Below are 27,065 nucleotides of genomic sequence, written 5' to 3' on the forward strand. Positions count from 1 at the left end.
AAACTCTTGAGAAGCGGTAATAAAATTAAAGCCATTTTTGACCTAAAAACGGGTCTTCTGGTAATTAATTATTAATCTCGATATTTTAATTATTTTTGCATGGACAGAATAGTGCAAATTATTAGCTACATATCTGGTGCAAATTATTAAATACATATCGTTACACTTTATTGAATATGTAAGGCCATGTAAACTCACCTGGTGGAGCGTTGTAAACAAATTTTGTAGGTTTGCTTTGGAAATGAATATCATAACCATCACAAAGGGCATTTGTTACTGATCCGATCACTCTAGGATGCATGCGTAGTTTTATTGTATGATAATTTGACGTTGTTGTCAGTATTTGCTAAAAAAAATAAATAACTTTGTAAAACGTGTGGTATCATACACTGCTACTGTAGAGTTGTGTAAATCTATCACACACCACATTCCACCAGCCACAACACAGGTCTTTGATCGTTTCACAGGAGCAGGAGTGTTGTCTATTACCTGTATTGGCAAATCCTCTTTTGATTAGCTGGCTCATGCAACAACATGCCAAGTCGGCCAATCAAAAGAAGAATCGAGGATAGTGCCAGGTAAAAGATGGTAGTCTTACTCCCATGTAAAAAAATCACTGTCATAACTGATGGACTGGGATGAGCAAATCCATTTGCACCAACTCTAGGACTATATGGTTTCAATTACTGTAACCTCAAGATAATATAGATATTTATGTAGGTGGTTTACACTTAAATAATCATTTTCCACTTGGAAAAAAAATGAGTTTTCTCAGATTAACAGTGCAGTTTCAGACAGACTTGAATTAATTTTGTGCATGATCATAAAATCCACCAAAGAATACAGAGGTTAGTCTTTTGCTGGTCTGTTCTATCTTTGCCTGGTGGCCATCTGAAGACTCTCCTCGTTAGTCAAGGGATCTTCTGTCTTGCCAAGTGAGGAGGTATTGGAGCTGCAGCAATCCACATTGAGGAAACTGACTTTGCCTAAAATAATAGTTGACATGACATATGGACCTGTATATGGACTTGTGAAAGCTAATCTTTGACTTTCTTGGAACTGAAATATAGTCTTATAATATTTTTTTGATGTGGAATTTGAACATTGACTGGGCCACCCTCCTAAACATCAGTCAGAACCTTTATTAAAATCTGAAGAATCTTTATTTGAATATTATGCCTTATAAAGAATTGGATTATATATCTAGAAAACGGCTGACACAAAAAATTCTTCAGAGATGAGGTCTTCCATGTAATAATTGGGGTACTCATATAGTTATATGTTCATTGCTCTTTTCTCCTCACATATCAATTGTGATTCTTTCAATCAATGTTACTATGACATATTATAAACCATATAATAAACACTCCTGATGAACCTCCTGTGTAGGAGGAGAAAAGCGTCGGGTGAAATTGTCAATCAGGTGTCTGTTGTATACCTCAATAATTAATTTCATGTGATTTAACATTATTATGACTTCATAGGCATTTGGTCTGGATGTGTACATTCTGGGTGCTCTCAATTTTATCTTGGATTTATGGAGAGCTCTGGAGTAAAGACATACCTGGACCAAATTTACTCAAATCATATACAGTTAGGTCCAGAAATATTTGGACAGTGACACAATTTTCGCGAGTTGGGCTCTGCATGCCACCACATTGGATTTGAAATGAAACCTCTACAACAGAATTCAAGTGCAGATTGTAACGTTTAATTTGAAGGTTTGAACAAAAATATCTGATAGAAATTGTAGGAATTGTACACATTTCTTTACAAACACTCCACATTTTAGGAGGTCAAAAGTAATTGGACAAATAAACCAAACCCAAACAAAATATTTTTATTTTCAATATTTTGTTGCGAATCCTTTGGAGGCAATCACTGCCTTAAGTCTGGAACCCATGGACATCACCAAACGCTGGGTTTCCTCCTTCTTAATGCTTTGCCAGGCCTTTACAGCCACAGCCTTCAGGTCTTGCTTGTTTGTGGGTCTTTCCGTCTTAAGTCTGGATTTGAGCAAGTGAAATGCATGCTCAATTGGGTTAAGATCTGGTGATTGACTTGGCCATTGCAGAATGTTCCACTTTTTTGCACTCATGAACTCCTGGGTAGCTTTGGCTGTATGCTTGGGGTCATTGTCCATCTGTACTATGAAGCGCCGTCCGATCAACTTTGCGGCATTTGGCTGAATCTGGGCTGAAAGTATATCCCGGTACACTTCAGAATTCATCCGGCTACTCTTGTCTGCTGTTATGTCATCAATAAACACAAGTGACCCAGTGCCATTGAAAGCCATGCATGCCCATGCCATCACGTTGTCTCCATCATGTTTTACAGAGGATGTGGTGTGCCTTGGATCATGTGCCGTTCCCTTTCTTCTCCAAACTTTTTTCTTCCCATCATTCTGGTACAGGTTGATCTTTGTCTCATCTGTCCATAGAATACTTTTCCAGAACTGAGCTGGCTTCATGAGGTGTTTTTCAGCAAATTTAACTCTGGCCTGTCTATTTTTGGAATTGATGAATGGTTTGCATCTAGATGTGAACCCTTTGTATTTACTTTCATGGAGTCTTCTCTTTACTGTTGACTTAGAGACAGATACACCTACTTCACTGAGAGTGTTCTGGACTTCAGTTGATGTTGTGAACGGGTTCTTCTTCACCAAAGAAAGTATGCGGCGATCATCCACCACTGTTGTCATCCGTGGACGCCCAGGCCTTTTTGAGTTCCCAAGCTCACCAGTCAATTCCTTTTTTCTCTGAATGTACCCGACTGTTGATTTTGCTACTCCAAGCATGTCTGCTATTTCTCTGATGGATTTTTTCTTTTTTTTCAGCCTCAGGATGTTCTGCTTCACCTCAATTGAGAGTTCCTTAGACCGCATGTTGTCTGGTCACAGCAACAGCTTCCAAATGCAAAACCACACACCTGTAATCAACCCCAGACCTTTTAACTACTTCATTGATTACAGGTTAACAAGGGAGATGCCTTCAGAGTTAATTGCAGCCCTTGGAGTCCCTTGTTCAATTACTTTTGGTCCCTTTAAAAAGAGGAGGCTATGCATTACAGAGCTATGATTCTCAAACCCTTTCTCCGATTTGGATGTGAAAACTCTCATATTGCAGCTGGGAGTGTGCACTTTCAGCCCATATTATATATATAATTGTATTTCTGAACATGTTTTTGTAAACAGCTAAAATAACAAAACTTGTGTCACTGTCCAAATATTTCTGGACCTAACTGTATCTCTCTACTTTGAGACATAGGAAAGTTGATTGGCATAGTGATATTTAGGGCATATCACTGGTCTTTCTACTGTATAACCAGCTGGAGTCTTTTGTATTGGTTGTATGGTATTGTCTATGCGTATATCCGTAAGTGTCTATATGTATTGATTTTTAATTTTTATACAATAAAGATTTGGTATTTTAGGAGTGACTTTTTCTGTGGGATCTTCTGTCCTACAGCACACAAGACAAAAGAAAGAGACCTCTGCCTCACCAAGTAGCCACAAACAGGTCCGTGAAGAGGAAGTTTCCACAATATGTTTACAGTTTTAATTTTAATATGAAACTAAAATAGAATAGTGAAAAAGGAGTATTGAAAGAATTGCTGGGATTTTTTTATTTTTATATTTTGTGCATTTTCTGGCTTTAATGTTCCTTTAAATCTTGACTTCAGCAGCATGTTCTCAATTATATTTCATTTTTCCCTACAGTATAATATTTTGCAAATAAAATGTGGCCTTAATTGCTTCTTTTATACTTCCATGAGGTTAGCTGAAAGGCCTTTTAGCATTTAGGCTATGTTCACATTTTAACAGATGTAAACTGAAGTAATTTTAAGAAACAAAAAAATAAACTGAAATTAACAGGTCTTACTGATTATTTTTGGGACCACCCATGTATAAGGAGGTGGAAAGGCTGTCATGTTTCTCACTGAAGCACCAATCGTATTTGTGTAATGTTTTCACTTCTGCAATGTTTTCCTGTGGTAACAAGTGTTAATTTCTTGTGGGCTGCTGTATTAACCCCCGACCTCAAGAAGTTGCTGTCTTTCATTTTCACTCTCATATAGACTATTATTCGGAAAGGACAGGGTTAATACCTACTCAGCAAGGGAGAGAAGGAATGGGAGAAACCAGTGTGAGTTATTTCATGTTTAAAAGTCTGTTAGGGAGTTGTTGATGAGCCATGAGAGTGTAAAGACACCATCAGAGAAAAAAAACAAGAGGTGTGTGTGTGTGTGTGTGTGTGTGTGTGTGTGTTTGTGTGTTTGTGTGTGTGTGTGTGTGTGTGTGTGTGTGTGAGATGCCCTGGTGCCGCCAGGTGGTCACAGAGAAACAGTACACCCCACAACACCATCCCACATCAGGTACCATCTGCCACAAAACCCTAGCCATCAGCCTCAGCGTAGGAAGTACACACTAGTGGGCAGGACCAGGCAGATTGGGAGCGCCCACCTAGGGGTCTTGAGGATCCGGGGGAGGGAACCAGTGAGTGTCAGTGTCAGAGTTGACTTATGGGAGAAAGTCGGAGTTGAAGTGCAGTCTGTGCCTAGTGAAGGGTAGCCAGGGTAGGGGCCCTGGTCTACTGGCTAGGTGGCAAACAGTGGACCGTGTCCAATGGCGACGGGAGTCCGGTCGTGGGAAATCCAAAGTGGACCAGGGCAGGGTTGGAGCCCGCCGGTACCGACAGCGGAGATCCGGTCCGGAAACCGTGCACAGGCGGGTACCTGGACCCTAGTTAGAAGACGATTGCAAGCCCCTTCTCTAATTAAGCAGGCCGGGGACAAGGTTCCAGACGTTGTTCCAGTGTGTTAGCACAGATAGAGTGAAACGGCAGCCCACCACGGGGATAGGGTATCCGCAACAACCCATGGAAATCCCACGGGTTAATTTTCGTGGGCACATCTCCTAACAAAAACAGAACCGGGAGAGGACTTCCCTGTTCCATACGAGGTTGTCCAAAAGAGAAGAAAAGTACATAGTGCCGGAGGAAGGGACATTGGTACCCCAGCCGGGTGTGGGAACCGTATACACCCGGACGCGGCAGCCGGCCACTGACACCTTGGACTTGTGTTCAATCATTTAATCGTAAGTACACCAACACCCTCTAGTCCGGACCGGCGCATCTCCTCCGGCAGCCATCCCCTCCCGTGTTCTGGACACTGAGCCCCGGGGCATCCACCCCTACCCACAGAGGGGTTAAACACCTAGCTGCCGCTCCTTTGCCCCTGGGTGCTCCCCAACATCAGCGGTGGTACTCCATCTTACCACACACCGTGGGTGGCGTCACGAAGTATCTACAACAATCCCCTGTACAACATACATCCCCCTTTTATTTGAGTGTCCGCACGATCCCCGGGTCCGGAGACCCCTCGAGCCACTGCGGATCCGGATCCGAGCAGCCCAGCTGATGACGTGGGGGCAGCACGTGCGTGTGTGTGTGTGTGTGTGTGGTGGTGTGTGTGTGTGTGGGGGTGGGTGTATATGTGTGAAAGGGACCTACAGTGGTGGCACTTTTAAGCAGACCACTGATCAAAATACAGCTCAGTTTCTGTCTCAAGCTCACAGCGGGGTCATTATTCTATGGCCACACACTGTGCTTTCAGATGTAGCAGAGCTGAAATCGTCATAGTGTGGATTATATCAGTGGATCTGGGTGTTTTAGGTGTTTAATAAATTGGTGAAAGAGGGTGTTATTTTATATTTTTTTTTAATAAAGAATTTTTGTTATGTGTTTGTGTATATTTATTTTTACTTCTAAGATAAGTGGTGGGGGGGTCTCATAGACCCCTACTATTACTAATCCAGGGCTTAGTGACAGCTCACAGCTGTCATTAACACCAGGGCAATCAGGATGAGCCAGATAAAGTGCTTAGGGATCATCGCATCTAATGGACGAGGCAATCCTGGCCAGCTGCAGGGTGCTATTTTAAAATTTTTATGAGACCTCGCATCACCAACTAGGTGCTCAGGAGAAAATTAAAACCAATAAAAAGAGAGGAACTCCGGCACTCATATTTTAAGACTGGTTGAGCAATAAATATGAGTCTCCCCAGCCTGAGAATACCAGCCCCCAGCTGTCAGGCTTTATCTTGGCTGGGTATCAAAATTTGAGGGGATCACATGCCATTTTTCAAAATTATATATTTATTTAAATATTAAAAAAAAATTCTGTATGCGGGTCCTCTTAGTTTGATACACATTCAAGATTAGCACATACAGTTAGGTCCAGAAATATTTGGACAGTGACACAAGTTTTGTTATTTTAGCTGTTTACAAAAACATGTTCAGAAATACAATTATATATATAATATGGGCTGAAAGTGCACACTCCCAGCTGCAATATGAGAGTTTTCACATCCAAATCGGAGAAAGGGTTTAGGAATCATAGCTCTGTAATGCATAGCCTCCTCTTTTTAAAGGGACCAAAAGTAATTGGACAAGGGACTCCAAGGGCTGCAATTAACTCTGAAGGCGTCTCCCTTGTTAACCTGTAATCAATGAAGTAGTTAAAAGGTCTGGGGTTGATTACAGGTGTGTGGTTTTGCATTTGGAAGCTGTTGCTGTGACCAGACAACATGCGGTCTAAGGAACTCTCAATTGAGGTGAAGCAGAACATCCTGAGGCTGAAAAAAAAGAAAAAACCCATCAGAGAGATAGCAGACATGCTTGGAGTAGCAAAATCAACAGTCGGGTACATTCAGAGAAAAAAGGAATTGACTGGTGAGCTTGGGAACTCAAAAAGGCCTGGGCGTCCACGGATGACAACAGTGGTGGATGATCGCCGCATACTTTCTTTGGTGAAGAAGAACCCGTTCACAACATCAACTGAAGTCCAGGACACTCTCAGTGAAGTAGGTGTATCTGTCTCTAAGTCAACAGTAAAGAGAAGACTCCATGAAAGTAAATACAAAGGGTTCACATCTAAATGCAAACCATTCATCAATTCCAAAAATAGACAGGCCAGAGTTAAATTTGCTGAAAAACACCTCATGAAGCCAGCTCAGTTCTGGAAAAGTATTCTATGGACAGATGAGACAAAGATCAACCTGTACCAGAATGATGGGAAGAAAAAAGTTTGGAGAAGAAAGGGAACGGCACATGATCCAAGGCACACCACATCCTCTGTAAAACATGATGGAGACAACGTGATGGCATGGGCATGCATGGCTTTCAATGGCACTGGGTCACTTGTGTTTATTGATGACATAACAGCAGACAAGAGTAGCCGGATGAATTCTGAAGTGTACCAGGATATACTTTCAGCCCAGATTCAGCCAAATGCCGCAAAGTTGATCGGACGGCGCTTCATAGTACAGATGGACAATGACCCCAAGCATACAGCCAAAGCTACCCAGGAGTTCATGAGTGCAAAAAAGTGGAACATTCTGCAATGGCCAAGTCAATCACCAGATCTTAACCCAATTGAGCATGCATTTCACTTGCTCAAATCCAGACTTAAGACGGAAAGACCCACAAACAAGCAAGACCTGAAGGCTGCGGCTGTAAAGGCCTGGCAAAGCATTAAGAAGGAGGAAACCCAGCGTTTGGTGATGTCCATGGGTTCCAGACTTAAGGCAGTGATTGCCTCCAAAGGATTCGCAACAAAATATTGAAAATAAAAATATTTTGTTTGGGTTTGGTTTATTTGTCCAATTACTTTTGACCTCCTAAAATGTGGAGTGTTTGTAAAGAAATGTGTACAATTCCTACAATTTCTATCAGATATTTTTGTTCAAACCTTCAAATTAAACGTTACAATCTGCACTTGAATTCTGTTGTAGAGGTTTCATTTCAAATCCAATGTGGTGGCATGCAGAGCCCAACTCGCGAAAATTGTGTCACTGTCCAAATATTTCTGGACCTAACTGTAGCTGAGGGCTGCAGCCTGAAGCCGTGTGTATCTAGGCGGGTATCATTACAGAGGGGGGACTCTATGACATTTTTTTTTATTTATGTAATTATTTATCACCAGTATAAGGATACAGACAACATTTGTGATTCCAACCAATCACTGACATTGTTAGGTTGTGTAAATGCAACGAATCCGGCACACTAATAAAGATGATTCCAGAAATAATTTTTCGTCTCAAAGTGTATTTATTGAATTCTTGTGGGGATATCAAAAAAACATGCAAAACAAGTCCAACGTATCGACCAATACCTTCGGTCTTTTTCAAGGACTGTGAGATATTGAACAATATAAAACAAAAGAACAAAGAATTACACAAAGTAAATACAATACACATTGTTCTGTTACAATAGAAGCTGTTGTCATACAAATGGAAAAAAGTCAATAAAAGTAAATCACTCAATAGTGAAAGGGAAAACTGGGATTGCAATAAGTTTACCCACAAGAAGCCACAATATACATGAAAATGAATACATTATTTCATTACAAGAATATCCGTACATCATATTTACGATATGAGAAGAAAAATTAATGTCGAGGAAGTTACTTGGTATCATAGAAACAACGAACCTCAAGGGTTTGTAGTATAACGCATGTCGCGTAGAATAATCAATCGCATATATCTAGTATTCATCACTCTTATAGAGCCTATGATTAAAAGTACCTACCTTAGGCTTTACGCTTCAGAAACAGGCATCCCCTCTACAGGTGATTTTTCTGTATTTTTTTTCCCTTTGTCTACTATATATAAATCATCATTATACTGATATGTCAGTTGGTAATGTGACAGCTATTCACCTTGTATTTTCTCCTATACATTACATGTTTTAGATCATAAGTTACACGTGTTGAAACCTATGGACCTATTCAATGCCAGGTGCTGATTTTGCCTATAGTCCCAATTTTAAGAGACGTTGGAGACGCCTTCTTCTCCTATCTCGAATGGTCAGATGACCATTATCATATATGTACGTATATAGATATATACTCTCAATACATTCATTTTTACCATGTATGGCCCCTTGTAATGAAATATATCACATGTATAACATCTGTGTCATTGATCATACAGTGTTTCAATCAAGTTAGATAAGAGGACGATTGTCATCCTATCATTCATGTGAGGGCATTAAGGTAATTATACCCATCCTTTATGATGATATTAATTCTTCCGTTTTCATTGACTCACATGATTGCGTCTCCTTCCATACACCTATGCAACCTTCCTAATTTATTCTCTTTTGATCATAGGCTCTATAAGACTGATGAATACTAGATATTTGCGATTGATTATTCTACGCGACATGCGTTATACTACAAGCCCTTGAGGTTCATTGTTTCTATGATACCAAGTAACTTCCTCGACATTAATTTTTCTTCTCATATCGTAAATATGATGTACGGATATTCTTGTAATGATATAATGTATTCATTTTCATGTATATTGGGGCTTCTTGTGGGTAAACTTATTGCAATCTCAGTTTTCCCTTTCACTATTGAGTGATTTACTTTTATTGACTTTTTTCCATTTGTTTGACAACAGCTTCTATTGTAACAGAACAATGTCTATTGTATTTACTTTGTGTAATTCTTTCTTCTTTTGTTTTATATTGTTCTATATCTCACAGTCCTTGAAAAAGACCGAAGGTATTGGTCAATACGTTGGACTTGTTTCGCATGTTTTTTTTGATATCCCCACAAGAATTCAATAAATACACTTTCAGACGAAAAATTATTTCTGGAATCATCTTTATTAGTGTGCCGGATTCGTTGCATTACTGGACTTATTTTTTCCGAGCACCTTATCTCTTCTTAGTCGAGCCAGGCCCTTCTACTATATCAGATTGTTGGGTTGTGGTCCAACGGCAGCCAATCAGAGATGCTGGTGGAAGAGGAAAGCAGTGAATATGTATGAGCGAACCCAGAAGTAGCACTGCAGCCTGGGGAGACTCAGTAAGTATGTACTGCTTTAACACTTTTTTATTTTCTTTCTTATACAGCCCCCCCCCAACAACACATCACTTTTGCCTCCTTGAATTTATAAGGTTCAGCTACGATCGATGATCGGATCGGCTAGGATTGACGATCTGTTCAGCAATCTCAGGTGAGTTCGGCGATCCTGAACCGATCCAATCCTTGGAAGGATCGCTCATCTCTAGTTGTGAGGAATATGTAATTATCAAAGACATCTCACCACAAGTTAGTCATCAATTTTATCAATGAGCTGCAGAATTCATTAACATTATATTATTTTCAAATCACGATTAATATGACCCATTCGTTTAGTTCTTTTTTAAAATGTGCAATGTAATATACAATTGTATAACTGTGATGTAATTTGTAACATTAGCTGAACTCTGAACTCTCCAAACAAACAGAAAAAATAGCTATACTTTAAAAAGAAAAATATTCCATACCTCATTTTCTTTATCCAGATATCGAAAGGACAAATAATAGCAAACAGTAAAGTTTCCTTTTTCTGCACTTTCTTCTGCTTCCCAGGAAATATTGATAGAGTTGAATCCACCATTTGATATTGTAACATTTGGCTGTTTAATAATAACTGCAAATCAATTATTATTTGTATAATAATTATGACAAAAAAAGTAATAGAAGAAATAATAGGAATTTATGATAGAACAGGTCATTCAAATAGATCACTGAAGTTAACTGGGTACTGTAATAAGATTGCAATGGTGTGAAAAGTCAATTCATGATCAATACTCTGCAGAGTTGCAAACCTCCTGTGGCATTAACATCAGCACAAAAACTACACCATAACTGTTATGGCATAAATTTCCATGGCATACCAACACGGGACTCTGGAGCAGAGGACACAAGTTCCGTTGAGTGAAGAATCAAGCTTCTCTATTTTGGAATCTGAAGGACAGGTGTGATTTTTGCAAGTGCAATGAGAATCTTACCTTATTGACTACACTATGGCAACTGTAAACTTTGGTGGAGGAGAAATAATGCTATGGGGTTGGTCTGGACCTCTTAGGCGAGCTTTGCACACTACGACATCGCAGGTGCGATGTCGGTGTGGTCAAATTGAAAATGACGTACTTCCGGCATCGCATGCGACATCGTAGTGTGTAAAGGCTCGATGATACGATTAACGAGCGCAAAAGCGTCGTAATCGCATCATCGGTGCAGCGTCGGCGTAATCCATGATTATACTGACGCGACGGTCCGATGTTGTTCCTCTCTCCTGCGGCAGCACACATCGCTGTGTGTGAAGCCGCAGGAGCGAGGAACATCTCCTACCAGCGTCACTGCGGCTTCCGTAGGATATGCGGAAGGAAGGAGGTGGGCGGGATGTTTACATCCCGGTCATCTCCGCCCCTCCGCTCCTATTGGCCGCCTGCCGTGTGACGTTGCAGTGACGCTGCACAACCCGCCCCCTTAATAAGGAGGCGGGTCACCGGCCAGAGCGACGGTCGCAGGACAGGTGAGTTCATGTGAAGCTGCCGTAGCGATAATGTTCACTACGGCAGCTATCACAAGGATATCGCAGTTGCGACGGGGGCGGCACTATCGCATTCGGCATCGCAGCATCGGCCTGCGATGTCGCAGCGTGCAAAGTGCCCCTTAGTTCCAGTGAAGGGCAAACTTAATGCTTTACTATACCAACACATTTTGGACAATACTTTCAACCTTGTGGGAGCAGTTTGGGAAGGTCCATTTCTGTTTCAGAATGACTGTGCACCGTGCTCAAATCAAGATTCATAAAAGGATGGTTAGATGAGTTTGGTGTGGAAGAACATGACTTCACACAGAAACCCAACCAAAGCACAAAAACACACACACATAAAATGCACTCACACATACATGTATACTCCTCAACAGAAAATTCCAACACCATAAAGGAAAAGTCGTGAATTATTGAAATCACAGGATGGATTGACATGTTAGTAATATCTCAATTTATTGAGTGTAGATAATGAGCACCATACATAGAATCACACACACTTACACATCTTTTGCTGCTTTAAATGAGGTTTATTAATTGTTGTCTCGGGAATATCCTGCCAATATAAATGTATTTTGCCTGGCTAATCATCAAAATACGCTGCTGGCAGCTCTCATTGTTATTGACGACCAATCCCTAGTATTTTTGATGAGAGACAAGTCTGGAAACTCTGCAGGCTATGATAGCAAGTTAAGCTATACAGGCTGCTTACAGAACAATAAACAAGTGGCCTGGCAATAGTTTCATAACCAAATGAATGTAACGCTTAGCTGGTAGTGTACCTGAAATGAAGACTAGTGGGATCCAGCTACCACACATTATTTCAATCAACACTATAAAGAGGACAGGTGTGACATTTCCTTCTGAAAGCCTCTTTATGGTATTGCACACATGGTTTCTAGAGCAATCTCCAGCTCTCATTACAGGGAAGAAAAGAAAAATTCATGGCTAAAGAAGATGATTCTCTATCCCAGTGTTCATTGCCTTCTTGCTGTGCAGCAACAGTGGCATAAGGTCAATGGAAAACCTGTAGCTCTGACTCTAAACCCAGTGTCATGAAAACACCTTGTTATGGTGTGTGGTGGCATTTTTATGGTAGCCGGTCTTTATTACAGATAAACTAACAGCTCAGTGATACATTGATTTGATTATAGAATCAGTGGCATGGTCATTTCTCCAAATTGTCCCAGTAGAAATTTTTGAATACAACCCAGTGTTATGCACGTAAAAGTGTTGCTTACATGGTAAGTAATGGAAAAATAGAGTTTAACTTAAACTACAGCATCTAACCCACACGACTCTTGTACAGACTAAAGGTCCCAGCTGCACAGTTCCTCAAATCACCTGTGCAGACTGAGACAACCCTAACCGGAGAACTCAGATGACCACTTGGACCACTAGTTCCCTAAGTTGCCATCAAGGATTCCATGTATCTCCTTAAAAAGCCAAAGAAACCAAAGATAAGTGCAGAGTAAAATAAGGCAAACCAAAACAACAATAATTAAGGAGAAACACCAAAGTAACAGGCTGAAGTTCCAAGCAAAATCCACTTGATGAATATCACTAGTGGGAAATAGAAGCCTGGGGCGCTTTAACTAGTAACACCCGCTGGGTGATAGGACAAGATAAATTACATAATAGAAAACACTTGGCAGAAATACAATAATACAAAATGTTTAAAAACAGAGATGAATTGTTCTGAACCCGGACAGTGAGCAAACCTGCCTGTGGTCCAGTGGAGAGGGAAACAAATCACAGCACAGAAGGCCAGGTTGCATGTTGCTCAGGCTCCTGTGCGCAGCCTGAATGACTCAAATATACTACCGCAAACTTCAGTACCTCTGAGTTTGTTTCCCATCCCACACTTCTAGGATGTCATTGGTTGGCACAACCAGCAGTGGATCTTACTGAACTGTGTGCCCAAATATGTTCAGCATAACAGAACATTCCTCAGACAACTAACGTAAGCAGATGGACTAGTCGCTGCATTTCCCCTGAAGACACCAATCACGTTAATATTGTATAATGTGAATTATGTAATGCGATAATGTATTGTGTATTACATTATTGTGATGGTGATGTGCACTGTTTACATGTATAGTGATATGTAATAAGGCAAGATGCAAAGTGAATAGCAGTGTTATGTGTTGGGTAAGATGAAGTTAAGTGCTGGTAATGTATTATTTAATGTGTGTTTCTAGAAATGAAGGTGAGAGATTAAGTCTGCCCAGTAATAGACTGCAGGGGCAAACATAGTTAATATTATTAGCCCATAGCAGTGCATAGGGAGAGAGACAGTTTCTGTTTGAATGTCAGACAGGGCCCAGCCTAAGACAGAGACAGGTCTAAGTTGCAGCAGAGATCCATGACGTGGGTGTCCCGAAGAAAGGGAGACTGTTACAGAGGCTAGCATGGCCGAGGAAAAGGGAAACAATTGAAAAAGAGAAGGAAGTGACCATGACACTAAGAAATATAGTGGAGCTAGGTCAGCGCATTGACCAAAAGAATGGTGACCAAGAGACACAGGTCCTGGTGCAAGACAGAGCGGGACAAAGAACAAAGTGAGTGTCTTGAGAGAGCGTCTTGAGTAGCTTATAGGTCAGTCTGGTCATATTGGCAATTTCCCTCTAAGAGAGAATAAATGTGGAACTTGAGGATGAGAATGACTTCCATGGGCTGCGATGTAGTACTAGCCTGGATAGTGTTGGGAAAAAAAGTAGCTATGGATTTTAGAACAGCTGAAGTGATGCTCTGTGACAATAAAATGTACAAGAAGATTTGTGCCTGCTATCCAATGTACATTGCTGTATTCAAGTGTACTGTATGTAAACTAAGTTTTCTTACTGGTTTCCCTCAATTAACTGTTCCTGGCTGGCCGAAACCATCAGCAACATGCAGCCGGCAAAGGCATATTTTTTCCGTAGTGCAACACCACTCACTCAGCTAGGACCTACAGTATATCTTCATGTAGCGTGTTAGGGTGTTCAGAGTTAATTCCTCACCCACGACTACTGCCTCGTGCCGCACTACACTATTATAACCTCATTGATAGTATTTCAAGGCCTGTAATTGCGTATATTTCTGTGCATGATGCTTATATTTGATACTGAATTAAGTATTAGATAGATAGATAGATAGATAGATACTAAATAGATAGATAGATACTAGATAGATAAATAGATATAATGATATTCAAAAATATAAATAAATTCAAATAAATCAGTACTTTTATGGTAATATTATACCTGAATAATATATTTACCCATTACAAAAATTTTATATTATAACATTGAGTAATGAGTAGAGATGAGCGAACCGGTCGTGGTTCGGCTCGAGTTCGGTTCGTCGAATGGGGGTCCCGTTCGAGTTCGCTTCGGCGAACGTTCGACGAACCGAACTCAAACCGCATAGGAAACAATGGCAGGCAATCACAAACACATAAAAACACCTAGAAAACACCCTCAAAGGTGTCCAAAAGGTGACAAACAACTCACAACACAACACAAACACATGGGAAAGTGACAAGGACATATACTCATGCGAAAACAAAGGAGCTGGACAAGGAAAAAGAGGAGGAGACACAGATATGGGTATATACAAGGGAACGTCCATGCGATTACTGTGCAACTTGAGCCCTGCTCATTTTAGGCTTCCAATCTGGATAAATTGCCTGAGCTCACCACGTACGCCTTGGGGATCTTGTTGTGTCCCGCAGCCAGCGTTTTCTCGGAACATATCCTCAGTGCTGCTGGGGGTGTGCTGACAGCTAAGCACATGCCTCTGTCCACTGACAATGTGGACAGACTAACGTTCACCAAGATGAACAAGTCATGGCTCTCAGAGGACTTTTCTTCCCCTGGGTCATCCAGGGGAGGTGAAAGGCACACGTATTTTTGAGAGTGCTTCATGCAAAGCATCTTTTTCATCTTGAAAATGGGGGTCAACTGATGCCAGTCAAGTGGGGTGTGTGTGGCCCAATTAGTGGCAACGAGGAAGACTGTGGTTGGAGTCCCCTCGCTATGTTTCTCAAAGAACCAAGATGAACAAGTCATGGCTCTCAGAGGACTTTTCTTCCCCTGGGTCATCCAGGGGAGGTGAAAGGCACACGTATTTTTGAGAGTGCTTCATGCAAAGCATCTTTTTCATCTTGAAAATGGGGGTCAACTGATGCCAGTCAAGTAGGGTGTGTGTGGCCCAATTAGTGGAAACGAGGGAGACTGTGGTTGGAGTCCCCTTGCTGTGTTTTACATGCTTTTAGAAGGGCATGACATGGCTTAGAGCTTGACTTTCAATATCTGCAAACTGTTGGCTACCAAAATGCTTCCTTTCCAACCTTTTTAACCGAGGATTTTCGAGACCTTTTGCCCATCGCAGTGCCCCAAGAGCCGATGCCCAGGCGCCACTCCTTCTCCAACAAAGGCGTGCACGCGCTACACCAGCATGTCGCACCAAACATCACCGCTTCTTTGAGAAACTGTGTGACAGGGTGCATTTCACCACAGATACTTGGCCCAGTAAGCATGGACAGAGGCGTTACATGTCGCTGACTGGGCAATGGGTTACTATGGGGAGAGATGGAGAAGGGTCTGCTGTACAAGTCTTGCTGTCCCCACGAGTTGTATCAATTCTTCCTCTGTATGTAGAAGTTAATACACTGCTTCTGCCTCCTCAACCTCGTGTGGGTCCTTCACCTCGGCCCAAACCATGTGTGGTCAGGGCACCCTTCCCTGTAACTGCGCACAAGGAAAACCACACACCTCCTCCTTACTATGCTGGCAGCAGAGGTCAATGCCATCATGCGGTCAAATGTTTACTTTGAAATGTATGGGAAATGTGAGTCACACTGCTGAGAAGTTGTGGACGGTTAGCTCTGGAGACCAAGTTTCATCAATGGTTGTCTCCACTCAACCAGCAGCCAGGGGAGGCCGAGTGTGACAATGATGCAAACATGGGTGCGGCCCTTCGCCGTGACAATGTGACACACGTGCCTTGTGTAGCTCACGTGTTGAATCTAATTCTCCAGCAATTTTTAAAACACCATCCCGGCCTACATGGCCTTGTGCAGTGGGTACGCTCGCTATGTGCTCACTTCCATCGTTCGCACACAGCAGCTCAACAACTTTCGTCGCTCCAGAAGTCTTTAGGTCTGGTGGTTAAACGCCTGAAATGCGATGTGCTGACACGCAGGAATTTGAATCTGCACATGTTCCAGCGTTTGTGGCAGCACCGCTGAACCCTGCTGCAATAAGTTATGACATATAGCCTGGCCTAACTTGATCCAGAGGTGGTGCAGATCACGCTGCTGGAGTGGTGTCAGATCAAGGACCTATGCACCCTTCTACACAGTTTACAAATGTCGACAAAGATGTTTAGCACTGGCAATGCCATTCTCAGCGTGACAATTCTGGTCATCTACATGATGGAGCACACTGTAAGCATTATTCGGAGTCAGGTGTTGGGACAAGAGGAAGGGGAGGAAGTACAGGAGGAGTCATATGCGGAAGGGATAACAAGATCTACGAGTTCCAGATGGTCAGCGGCACCTAGGTGGCAGTCATGGTGGGGGAGAGGGATTAACAAGGGCGCATAGTATCAGCAAAAAGTGTTGAGGAAGGTGCAGGAGCCCATGAAGAAATGGAGGACGAACTGGCGATGGGCATGGAAGACTCAGCAGATGAGTGAAAGCTTGCTCACATTTCGGTTGTGCGAGGTTGGGGGGAGAGGGCAGAGGAAGGAGGCACGATTCTCACCTCTCTGCCACCAACACACCAAGAATTTGGTCCTCCTGGATGCACAACACACATGAGCACCTTCTTGCTGCACTACCTACAACATGACCCTCGGATTGTACGAATTCGAAGTAATGCTAACTACTGGGTTGCCACACTGTTAGATCCCCGGTACAAGACAAAATTTGGCGAAATAATTCCTGCCATAGAAAGGGACGCACGTATACAGGAGTATCTGCAGAAGGTGGTACGCAATCTTAGATCTGCTTTTCCACTAAACACCAGTGCTGCACAGAGTGAATCTCAACGCTTTGTCATGGATAGGAGGAAATGGTCTTTTACTTGTCCACATCTGAGGGACCGAGGGCTGGCTGCTGTGCTGAGATGGCATTGAGTACGGTGTCCCTGCAGAGTTGCACTTTTGGTCATATACAAAATGAGTTGAAAAAGGACAGATGCTGGTGGAAAGGGGAACAGGTGTGTTGGAAAGGGGAAAAAAGTTTTTGTCCATGTGTTTGGTGGTTAAGCAAAAGTAACATTTGCTGAAGAAACACCATCTGTTACGGTGGGACTGGCAGATTTGGATAAGGTGGTATATACTATGTTACCGCTATATAACGAAAATTAATAAGAAAAGAAAGAGAAAGGTATATATCCCCATCAGCAGTCAATGTCCACCGTGCTCCCAGATGGAAAAGGAGAGGTTGTCAACTGGAAGGTTAGGTGGAGGATACAGAGCTGTGTGGCTATGAAACTAATAGTAGCCTGAACCGAGTTAGACGCTACTCGGATCTGGAGACTGGGAGCCCTGTTAACGTCACAGGGTCCACACGCCCACCCAGCCCAGGAACTCCCTGTTAACATCACAGGGGCTATTGAGTACGCTGACCGTGTGCGTAGGGGCCACACCTGTGGACAGCAGGCGCATCAGCAGCAGCAGGCCTGTTAATGCCAGTGGGCTGCACAAGCAGGACTTGTAGAACAAGAGCTGGTCTTAACCGTTCTGCGTTACCAACTGTGGTGGCGGCCTGAATCGACTCCCTATCCCTGCCTACCTCTGGCCTAAAGCCGCAATGGGTTCAACACATGGAGGTGTGCTCTTTCGGAGCATAATAGAAGACTGAGCACCTCCTTGTTGGCTCCAGTCCGTTTTATAACCTGGGTCCGCCCCAAACCAGGGTGGACCACAATGCACCTCCTGGAGACAAAAGCAGAGTGACGCATCATGAGTGGCATAACTAGCGTCCTATTTGGAACCGCAACTTCAATAATGACCTCATGGCTGCCACGACACAAACACCTCACCAGTCATCGTCTGACCATCAATAATGAAGTGACAAGTCATAGGGGCGGGCCTCTGCAAGCCATTTGGGAGTGGCCTGGCCATATCGTCAGGACACCTGATGCCCTGTGGTCTATATGGGCCCCCCCACATCAGGGGCAGGGCCAAAGAGTTCATTACCAGACCTAGTCTCTGATGCAGTAAGTGCCTGATCACGCTCAGTAGCATGAAATACAGTCTCTGAAAAAAGACCATCAGCTTTAGCATGGTGTTTAGGCACAAAACAGGACTTAGACCCGGCACGGAATGCAGGTACCTGTGCAAAGAGGCTTTTCACACTAAGTGTGGGAGCATGCGCTGTATCCCGAAATGAAGACTTAGCCTCAGGAATGGCACAGTCAGGCTTAGCATACTCACTAGGCGAAACACTGTAGTTAGGCTGCGGCTGGAGTAAATTGGCACACGCATGCGCACTATTGCCTCTCCACACTTAGACGTGGAGAAGAATTGCTCTTCGGGTGTGGACTTGGAGATGCTGTCTATGAACAGAAGGAAAAGCTAAAGGTGTGTGTTACAGCAAGGAGCCACCGCGGAAACACTTCGTTCAGTTGTGAGGGGAGTCATTTTGGAGTTTGGTGAGGAGTACCGTAACGCCAGTGAGCAGCATCCTGTGCCACAGACCAACATTCTTACGGTGCTGTCTATACTGCTTACCGTGAGAGGAGCGTAAAGTCTGTATTTCTGGCAACTGGACATCACAGTACCCGGGTACGGTAGGCTGTGCCCAGACAATAATGCGGGCACGCAACACTTTGTTTTATTAGCAAAACACATATCTGTCCTGGGTAGGCCGACTATTTATAGACAATAAGACTTGCTGCCTCTGCACTGTCAAATTGTCACGTACACTTTAAATCATAGAGGGACAGCGACACATGTTTGCATTGACTGTTGATTTTCAAGATTTCCATGACTGTGTTGCAGAGCTGTGTGGTTTGCATTCACACTGTTATCATCTGCCTTATCTGTGAGGCTTCAGCTAACAAGGGTATTCAGGGGGGTAATGTGTTTTGTCTATGTTTAGGTAGATAACTGGGAAGCTCTTGTGATGCACCACTGGTAAGTCGTGTTCACACACACACACACACACACACACACACATGCACAAACACACAATTACTGCTACGCAGAGGGATTAGCAGGTAGTAGGCATAGATTGTTCAATTATTTAAATTGTATGCATGGTTCTTATTGTTTGTTTTGGTAAAGTTAAACAATCATTTATCAACCCAACTGACTAGAGTCCTTTTCCTGTTGCCTGGTTTTGCTGCATACTGGGGAGCCCACCCTGTACATGACTTAAATGAAGCATAAGTCGCAATGTGAATTTCACTGTGCTACAATGCGGCCTAGCGTGCCTGTGCAACCACCGCCTGCCCCATCATGTGCATCTGCATGCTCTTCATCCTCTGTGACTGTGGGGACAGCAGTCTCACATGGTTTTTCACACTGAACTTCCACCCCTTTACACGCAACAGGGAGTGTGATTGGCAGGTCATCACTTGTTTTGGAAGTGGAAAGAGATGGTATTGTTGAGCTGTCAGACATCGAGAAAACCAACAATGGATGCAGGCTACATTATATCCACACCTGCACCTTCGTCACAGATTGGCTGGACTACCTGCATTTAATAATTGCATTCCAGAAATGGAAATGAGTGTAGAATGCACATGTGTTGTACCTTGCTTGGCAGCAAAGGAACACTTATTTAGTATTACAGACAATTTTAGGAAGGCAGAAAAAGAGTCAGCTCTTTGGGCAAATTAAATAGCGTGGCAAAAGTGGACAGGTGGGTACAGTGGCCGTGTTCTGTGGGTACCAGGACAGTAAAGGAAGCCTCACTTCCTATCCCTCCGAATGATGAAATGCAGCAAGGAATTCCCTGAGTTTGCTATAAAATTAGCGTAGCAAAATGTGCATGAGGGTGTCATGCAGAGGTGCTGCAAATAGAATTGCACCAGTGGGACACTAATGGAAGTCCAACAGCCACTTTTAGGATGCCACTAAGTTTCCTCAGTGTTTGCTAGTATAATGGCTTAGTAACAATGAGTCTGAGTGTGCAATGCAGAGGTGCTGGAAATAGATTTGCAATAGTGGGACACTAATGGAAGTCCAACAGCCACTTCTTGTATGCCACTAAATGGCAGCATTTTTTGCTATTATTATAGCTTATTAAAAACAGAGCAGGAGGGTGTCATGCTGAGGTGCTAGAAATAGCTTGGCACCAGTGGGACACTAATGGAGTACAACAGCCACTTCTTGTATGCCACTAAATGGCAGCATTTTTTGCTATTATTATAGCTTATTAAAAACTGAGCAGGAGGGTGTCATGCAGAGGTGCTAGAAATAGCTTGGCACCAGTGGGACACTAATGGAGTACAACAGCCACTTCTTGTATGCCACTAAATGGCAGCATTTTTTGCTATTATTATAGCTTATTAAAAACAGAGCAGGAGGGTGTCATGCAGAGGTGCTAGAAATAGCTTTGCACCAGTGGGACACTAATGGAGTGCAACAGCCACTTCTTGTATGCCACTAAATGGCAGCATTTTTTGCTATTATTATAGCTTATTAAAATCAGAGCAGGAGGGTGTCATGCAAAGGTGCTAGAAATAGCTTGGCACCAGTGGGACACTAATGGAGTACAACAGCCACTTCTTGTATGCCACTAAATGGCAGCATTTTTTGCTATTATTATAGCTTATTAAAAACAGAGCAGGAGGGTGTCATGCAGAGGTGCTAGAAATAGCTTGGCAGCAGTGGAACACTAATGGAGTACAACAGCCACTTCTTGTATGCCGCTAAATGGCAGCATTTTTTGCTATTATTATAGCTTATTAAAAACAGAGCAGGAGGGTGTCATGCAGAGGTGCTAGAAATAGCTTGGCACCAGTGGAACACTAATGGAGTACAACAGCCACTTCTTGTATGCCACTAAATGGCAGCATTTTTTGCTATTATTATAGCTTATTAAAACAGAGCAGGAGGGTGTCATGCAGAGGTGCTAGAAATAGCTTTGCACCAGTGGGACAATAATGAAGTCCAACAGCCACTTTTAGGATGCCACTAAGTTTACTCAGTGTTTGCTAGTATAATGGCTTAGTAACAATGAGTTTGAGTGTTCAATGCAGGCAGACGTGCTGCAAATATCTTTGCACTAGTGGGACAATAATGAACTCCAACAGCCACTTTTAGGATGCCACTAAGTTTCCTCAGTGTTTGCTAGTATAATAGCTTAGTAACAATGAGTCTGAGTGTGCAATGCAGAGGTGCTGGAAATAGATTTGCAATAGTGGGACACTAATGGAAGTCCAACAGCCACTTCTTGTATGCCACTAAATGGAAGCATTTTTTGCTATTATTATAGCTTATTAAAAACAGACCAGGAGGGTGTCATGCAGAGGTGCTAGAAATAGCTTGGCACCAGTGGGACACTAATGGAGTACAACAGCCACTTCTTGTATGCCACTAAATGGCAGCATTTTTTGCTATTAGTATAGCTTATTAAAAATAGCAGGAGGGTGTAATGCAGAGGTGCTAGAAATAGCTTTGCACCAGTGGGACAATAATGAAGTCCAACAGCCACTTTTAGGATGCCACTAAGCTTCCTCAGTGTTTGCTAGTATAATGGCTTAGTAACAATGAGTTTGAGTGTGCAATGCAGGCAGACGTGCTGCAAATATCTTTGCACTAGTGGGATAATAATGAAGTCCAACAGCCACTTTTAGGATGCCACTAAGTTTCCTCAGTGTTTGCTAGTATAATAGCTTAGTAACAATGAGTTTGAGTGTGCAAAGGGCAGGAGGGTACAGTGGCAGGGTTGTGGGTCTGGGTAGAGGAAAGGAAGCCTCCCTTTCTATCCCTCCTAATGAGGAAATGCAGCGAGGAAATCCCTGACCTTAGCTACACAGACGCTGTCATCTCGTGTAGCTGTTAAAATCTGTTTTCACGGACCTGACTGTCACCTATGGCTCTGACCCTGCCGGTATTAGCCCTTATAAGGGCTGAAAGAAACTTCTATCCCTATTCTGTATAGTGCTGTGTATAGAGCGTACACAGCAGTATCGGAGACAGGAGCTACGCCAGCGGTGACTGACACCAAGACGCAGAAGGCAGATAATGGCGTGCTGGTGGAAAATGTCCGTTTTTATAATGCAGGGACATGTGACATGGACATCCTATCACACATGCCGTTGCTTCTCTGGCTAAAAGTCCACTTAGCTGTGTGTGTGTCTGGGATTGGCTGACATGCTGGCCCTCCCCACTACACGCGCGCGCTTAGGGAAGGAAGACAAGGAAAAAAAAATGGCGATCGCCATTATCCAAACAGCAGGAGATCTGAATGCGCTGTTCCTGCACACTATACGCTGAAATTTCATAATAGTGTGAGTCACAGAGTGACTTACACTATTACAGCGGAAAGCCAGCTAGTAATTAGCTTGTCTTTTTGCTGCTAGAACCGTTCTCGAACGTATCTAGAACTATCGAGCTTTAGCAAAAAGCTCGAGGTCTAGTTCGATCTAGAACAGCCCCCAAAATCACTCGAGCCGTGAACTGGAGAACCTCGAACCACGAACCGCGCTCAACTCTAGTAATGAGTGATTCAGATTTTTAAAAATGTTATTGCTTCTCCCTCAAATCTTTGTACAGTATTTATGATTAGGACTGATTTATGAACTTTTAAGTGGGTAGTCCAAAATACAAATTCATTTTCATCCTAAATGCCTATCTATTTATTGTTATAATCTAAATTATGTTCCAATACACTTTAATTAAAAATTCACTCCCCTTCCCTCACTACCCAATCTAACTGTTTCAATGGCAAACACAGATGTACCGCCCCGGGGCTCGGCCGTCTGCCGAGCCGCTCAGGTCCGTGCTCGTCGGTAGGTGGCTCGAGCTCCTCCCGGACCCGGGGGTCACGTCGCTATGAAGGGATGCTGGCGCTACGTGAGGGATGGTGTTCTGTGGGGTGGTTCACGGCCGGGGGCTGCGGTTGTTTGGGGGTTAAGTTTGTGACACCACCCACGGTTTGTGGTGAGTGAGTGGGCACCACCGCTGCCGTTGACTAGGCTCCCGGGGATGGTGTGATGCAGCTTGGTGTTGATCCCCTCCGTGGGCTGGGGTTGGTGGCCCCGGGGGCCCAATTGGGGCGAGAAGGAGGTGCGGGCGGGATGGTGCGGTGCGATACGGTGTGGTGCGGTGCGCGGCCCGAGGGCATTGTTGTACTCACTATGATAGATACAGCGGAGTCTCTGGTAAACCAAAAGGATGGTGGTCGGTGCCCGCAGACGTCTGCGCTTTGGCCCTTACTCACGTTGGTGGTTCCCGCCTTTCTCCTGCACCTCTTTAGTAGAATGCTGACTTCCTTCGCTTCAGCGACGGGAGTCCGCTCCCTGGCTAGTGGATGTCAGGGAGCCCATTTGCCCTCAGACGCTGGCCCGTGGGATCTCTATGCCTGGGTGGTGGCTTTCTATCCCCCTCGTCGGGCTGTTGCCTTCAGTCGGGACTTGGGTGGGAAAGAACCTAAGGTCCAGACACCAATCAGTGAATTCAACTCTGTCCAGTGGCTTCTGGGCCTCGTACTGGGTCTGAGTACCCCTCCTGGTGCTTTGGTTTCCGTTTGCTTCCCCGGTTCGCTACCGGCGAGCTACTACCCTGTCCCGGTCCCTGACGGTTCCACCGGCTGTCTTCCCGTCTCCTGCAGGTGGCCACCACCGTCTGCCTCCTGGCCACAGGGTATCCGGGCTCCTACCCAGATCCCTGACAGACGTTACTACTTTCCAACTACTCTCCTCTCCTAACTGATCTGTTTGTGTTTTTCCCGGCTCAGGCGCTCCGAACTCCTTGGTGGGCATGGCCAACCGCCTGGCTCCTCCCCCGGGTGTGAACGTCAAGACCTGAGAGGGGTGACTTAGGGTTTTTAGGTTGGCTGCTGATACCTTTTTAGGGGTAGGGTGTTTTTGCAAGGGCCTACCTGTGACTACCTGGCTAGTCCAGGGCGTCACACAGACAGAATAAGCCCCTGTGCAAGAACAATTTATGAGCCCTTTGTAATCCAATAGCTCATCAAAATGCACAATTCCACCTGCTTTAGGCTATGTGCACACAGTGCGTTTTTCGCGGCGTTTTTGCGCGTTTTTCGGGTGCGTTTTTGGCCTCAAAACTGCATGACTTTGCTTCCCCAGCAAAGTCTATGAGTTTTCATTTTTGCTGTCCCCACACATCTGTTTTTTTTTCAGCTGCGTTTTTGTGGTGCCACAAAAATGCAGCATGTCAATTATTCCCGCGTTTTTCACTGCGCTTTTCATCCATTGAGTTCAATGGGATGTTGAAAGACGCAATGAGAAACGCAAATAGCTGCGTTTTGGTGCGTTTTGGTGCGTTTCTAAGACCAAAAACGCAGCTATAAACGCAGGAGGTGGGTAGTAAAGTGACGTGTACAGGAAGAGGATTCCTTCTGTCAGTATATACAGAAGCGTGAATCCTCCCGGTACCGTCACCGCCGCTTCCACCTCCCGTCCTGGGCATGTATGCTGCCGTGCGGCGCCATGTCTGGGCGGGAGGTGGAAGTGGCTGAGAAAACAAAAGTTAACAGTAGAAAAAAAAAAAAAAGTTATACTCACCTGTCTGCAGACTCCCGGTGCCATGTCCGCTCCCAGATTCTGTCACGGTATCGCCGCTCCGGCAGTGTGCAGTCTCCCCGGGTACGTATGCCTGCAGGATGCAGGACCTGGCGATGGATCACCTGATGCAGTCACCTGACGCATCAGGTGATCGTAAGTATCGCGGTGACGCGGGCGCCCAGCCGGCTTCATCTATCAGCGGATGCTGTCAGGAGACTTCATCCCTGATTACCGGCAGCTGCTGCAACGATCGGACGGGATCAGACTCCCGCCCGATCGCTCCAGGAGCTGCCGGTAATCAGCACATAAGTGAGTATTATTTTTTTTTTTTTTTGCACCGATGCATCAGCTGATTGTATAATCGGTTTTTATACAATCAGCTGATGTGTGATATGATTCACGTCCTTTAACCTGACACATCATCTGATCGCTTTGCCTTCCAGCAAACCGATCAGATGATATTGGATCCGGATTGGACGGCGCGGGACCCTAACCCAGGATTACTGCGGAGGGGGGTTTATTTCAATAAAGATGGAGTCACTAATTGTGTTGTGTTTTATTTCTAATAAAAATATTTTTCTGTGTGTTGTGTTTTTTTTTTATCTTTACTAGAAATTCATGGTGGCCATGTCAAATATTGGCGTGACACCATGAATTTCGGGCTTAGGGCCAGCTGATAATATACAGCTAGCCCTAACTCCATTATTACCTAGCTAGCCACCCGGCATCAGGGCAGCTAGAAGAGTTGGATACAGCGCCAGAAGATGGCGCTTCTATGAAAGCGCCATTTTCTGGGGTGGCTGCGGGACTGCAATTCACAGCGGGTGTGCCCAGAAAGCATGGGCACCCTGCACTGTGGATTCCAATCCCCAGCTGCCTAGTTGTACCCGGCTGGACTCAAAAATTGGGCGAAGCTCACGTCATTTTTTTTTAAATTATTTCATGAAATTCATGAAATAATTTAAAAAAAAAAGGGCTTCCCTATATTTTTGGTTCCCAGCCGGGTACAAATAGGCAGCTGGGGGTTGGGGGCAGCCCGTACCTGCCTGCTGTACCCGGCTAGCATACAAAAATATGGCGAAGCCCACGTCATTTTTTTTGTTTGGGGGGGCAAGGAAATCCTGCATACAGTCCTGGAAGGAGGATGCTGAGCCTTGTAGTTCGACAGCTGCTGTCTGCTCTCCTGCATACACTATTGGATGGAGGATGCTGAGCCTTGTAGTTCTGCAGCTGTCTGCTCTTCTGTATACACTAGTGGAGAATGAAGAACACATTGAAGAAGGAAATTACATCAGACCTTTTTTTTTTGTTCACTGATAAAAAACGCATAAGGACGCAGTGAGCAAAAACGCAGCAAAACGCAGCAAAAAAACGCACCAAATCGCGGCAAAACGCGTGCGTTTTTTGCCGCGTTTTTTTCGACGCAGGTGCGTTTTTAGCGGCCAAAAACGCACAAAAATGCAGCGTCAAAAAACGCAGTGTGTGCACATAGCCTAAAAGGTAGACATGGGCCCCCTTACCTCTCCATCCCCTATGCAATGGCACAGGTTGCACCAATAATATAGCCACTCATCAACTGTTCGTTTCTTTCTTTTTTCCTACTTTCCTTTTGATAATGCTTCATCTGTGAATCCCATTGCATGCTGAGATACTCAAAGGAAGTGTCATCAGGGGGTAGAGCCTTTGGTCACTGCTACAGCATCTGACCCCTCCCTGAAAGTATCATCATCAGTGACTTTTGTTTCAGGGACTAGCAAGAATTAATGGCCATGAAGAGACCAGCATTGCCCCCCAGAAGTGACATTACTTGCGGGGGTGTCATGGGTATTTGCAAACCAAGAATTAAGAAGTATTGTCTGAACAGTAATATACAGTTTTCAGCAGACTAGAATTTCTCAACTAAAACAAAATGTGACTCATATCCTGAAAGGTTGTAGAAAGCCAAGAAAAAAAATTAAGTCTTCTACAATTGCTACA

General features: G+C 43.9%; 1 protein-coding gene across 2 annotated transcripts in view; it reads right to left on the minus strand.

Annotated features, from left to right (window-relative positions):
• LOC142287665 (interleukin-5 receptor subunit alpha-like) overlaps nt 1–27,065 on the minus strand; it is a 131,388-nt gene that overhangs the window by 42,291 nt on the left and 62,032 nt on the right. For both annotated transcript variants that reach the window (XM_075333456.1, XM_075333457.1), the window contains exons 3-4: nt 10,337–10,482; nt 199–346 (exon numbers count right to left, since the gene is read on the minus strand). In XM_075333456.1, coding sequence (XP_075189571.1) covers nt 199–346; nt 10,337–10,482 — 294 coding nt within the window. The remainder of the gene's footprint in view (nt 1–198; nt 347–10,336; nt 10,483–27,065) is intronic.

The sequence above is a fragment of the Anomaloglossus baeobatrachus genome, chromosome 2 (genome assembly GCF_048569485.1).
Source record: "Anomaloglossus baeobatrachus isolate aAnoBae1 chromosome 2, aAnoBae1.hap1, whole genome shotgun sequence".
Classification (NCBI taxonomy): domain Eukaryota; kingdom Metazoa; phylum Chordata; class Amphibia; order Anura; family Aromobatidae; genus Anomaloglossus; species Anomaloglossus baeobatrachus.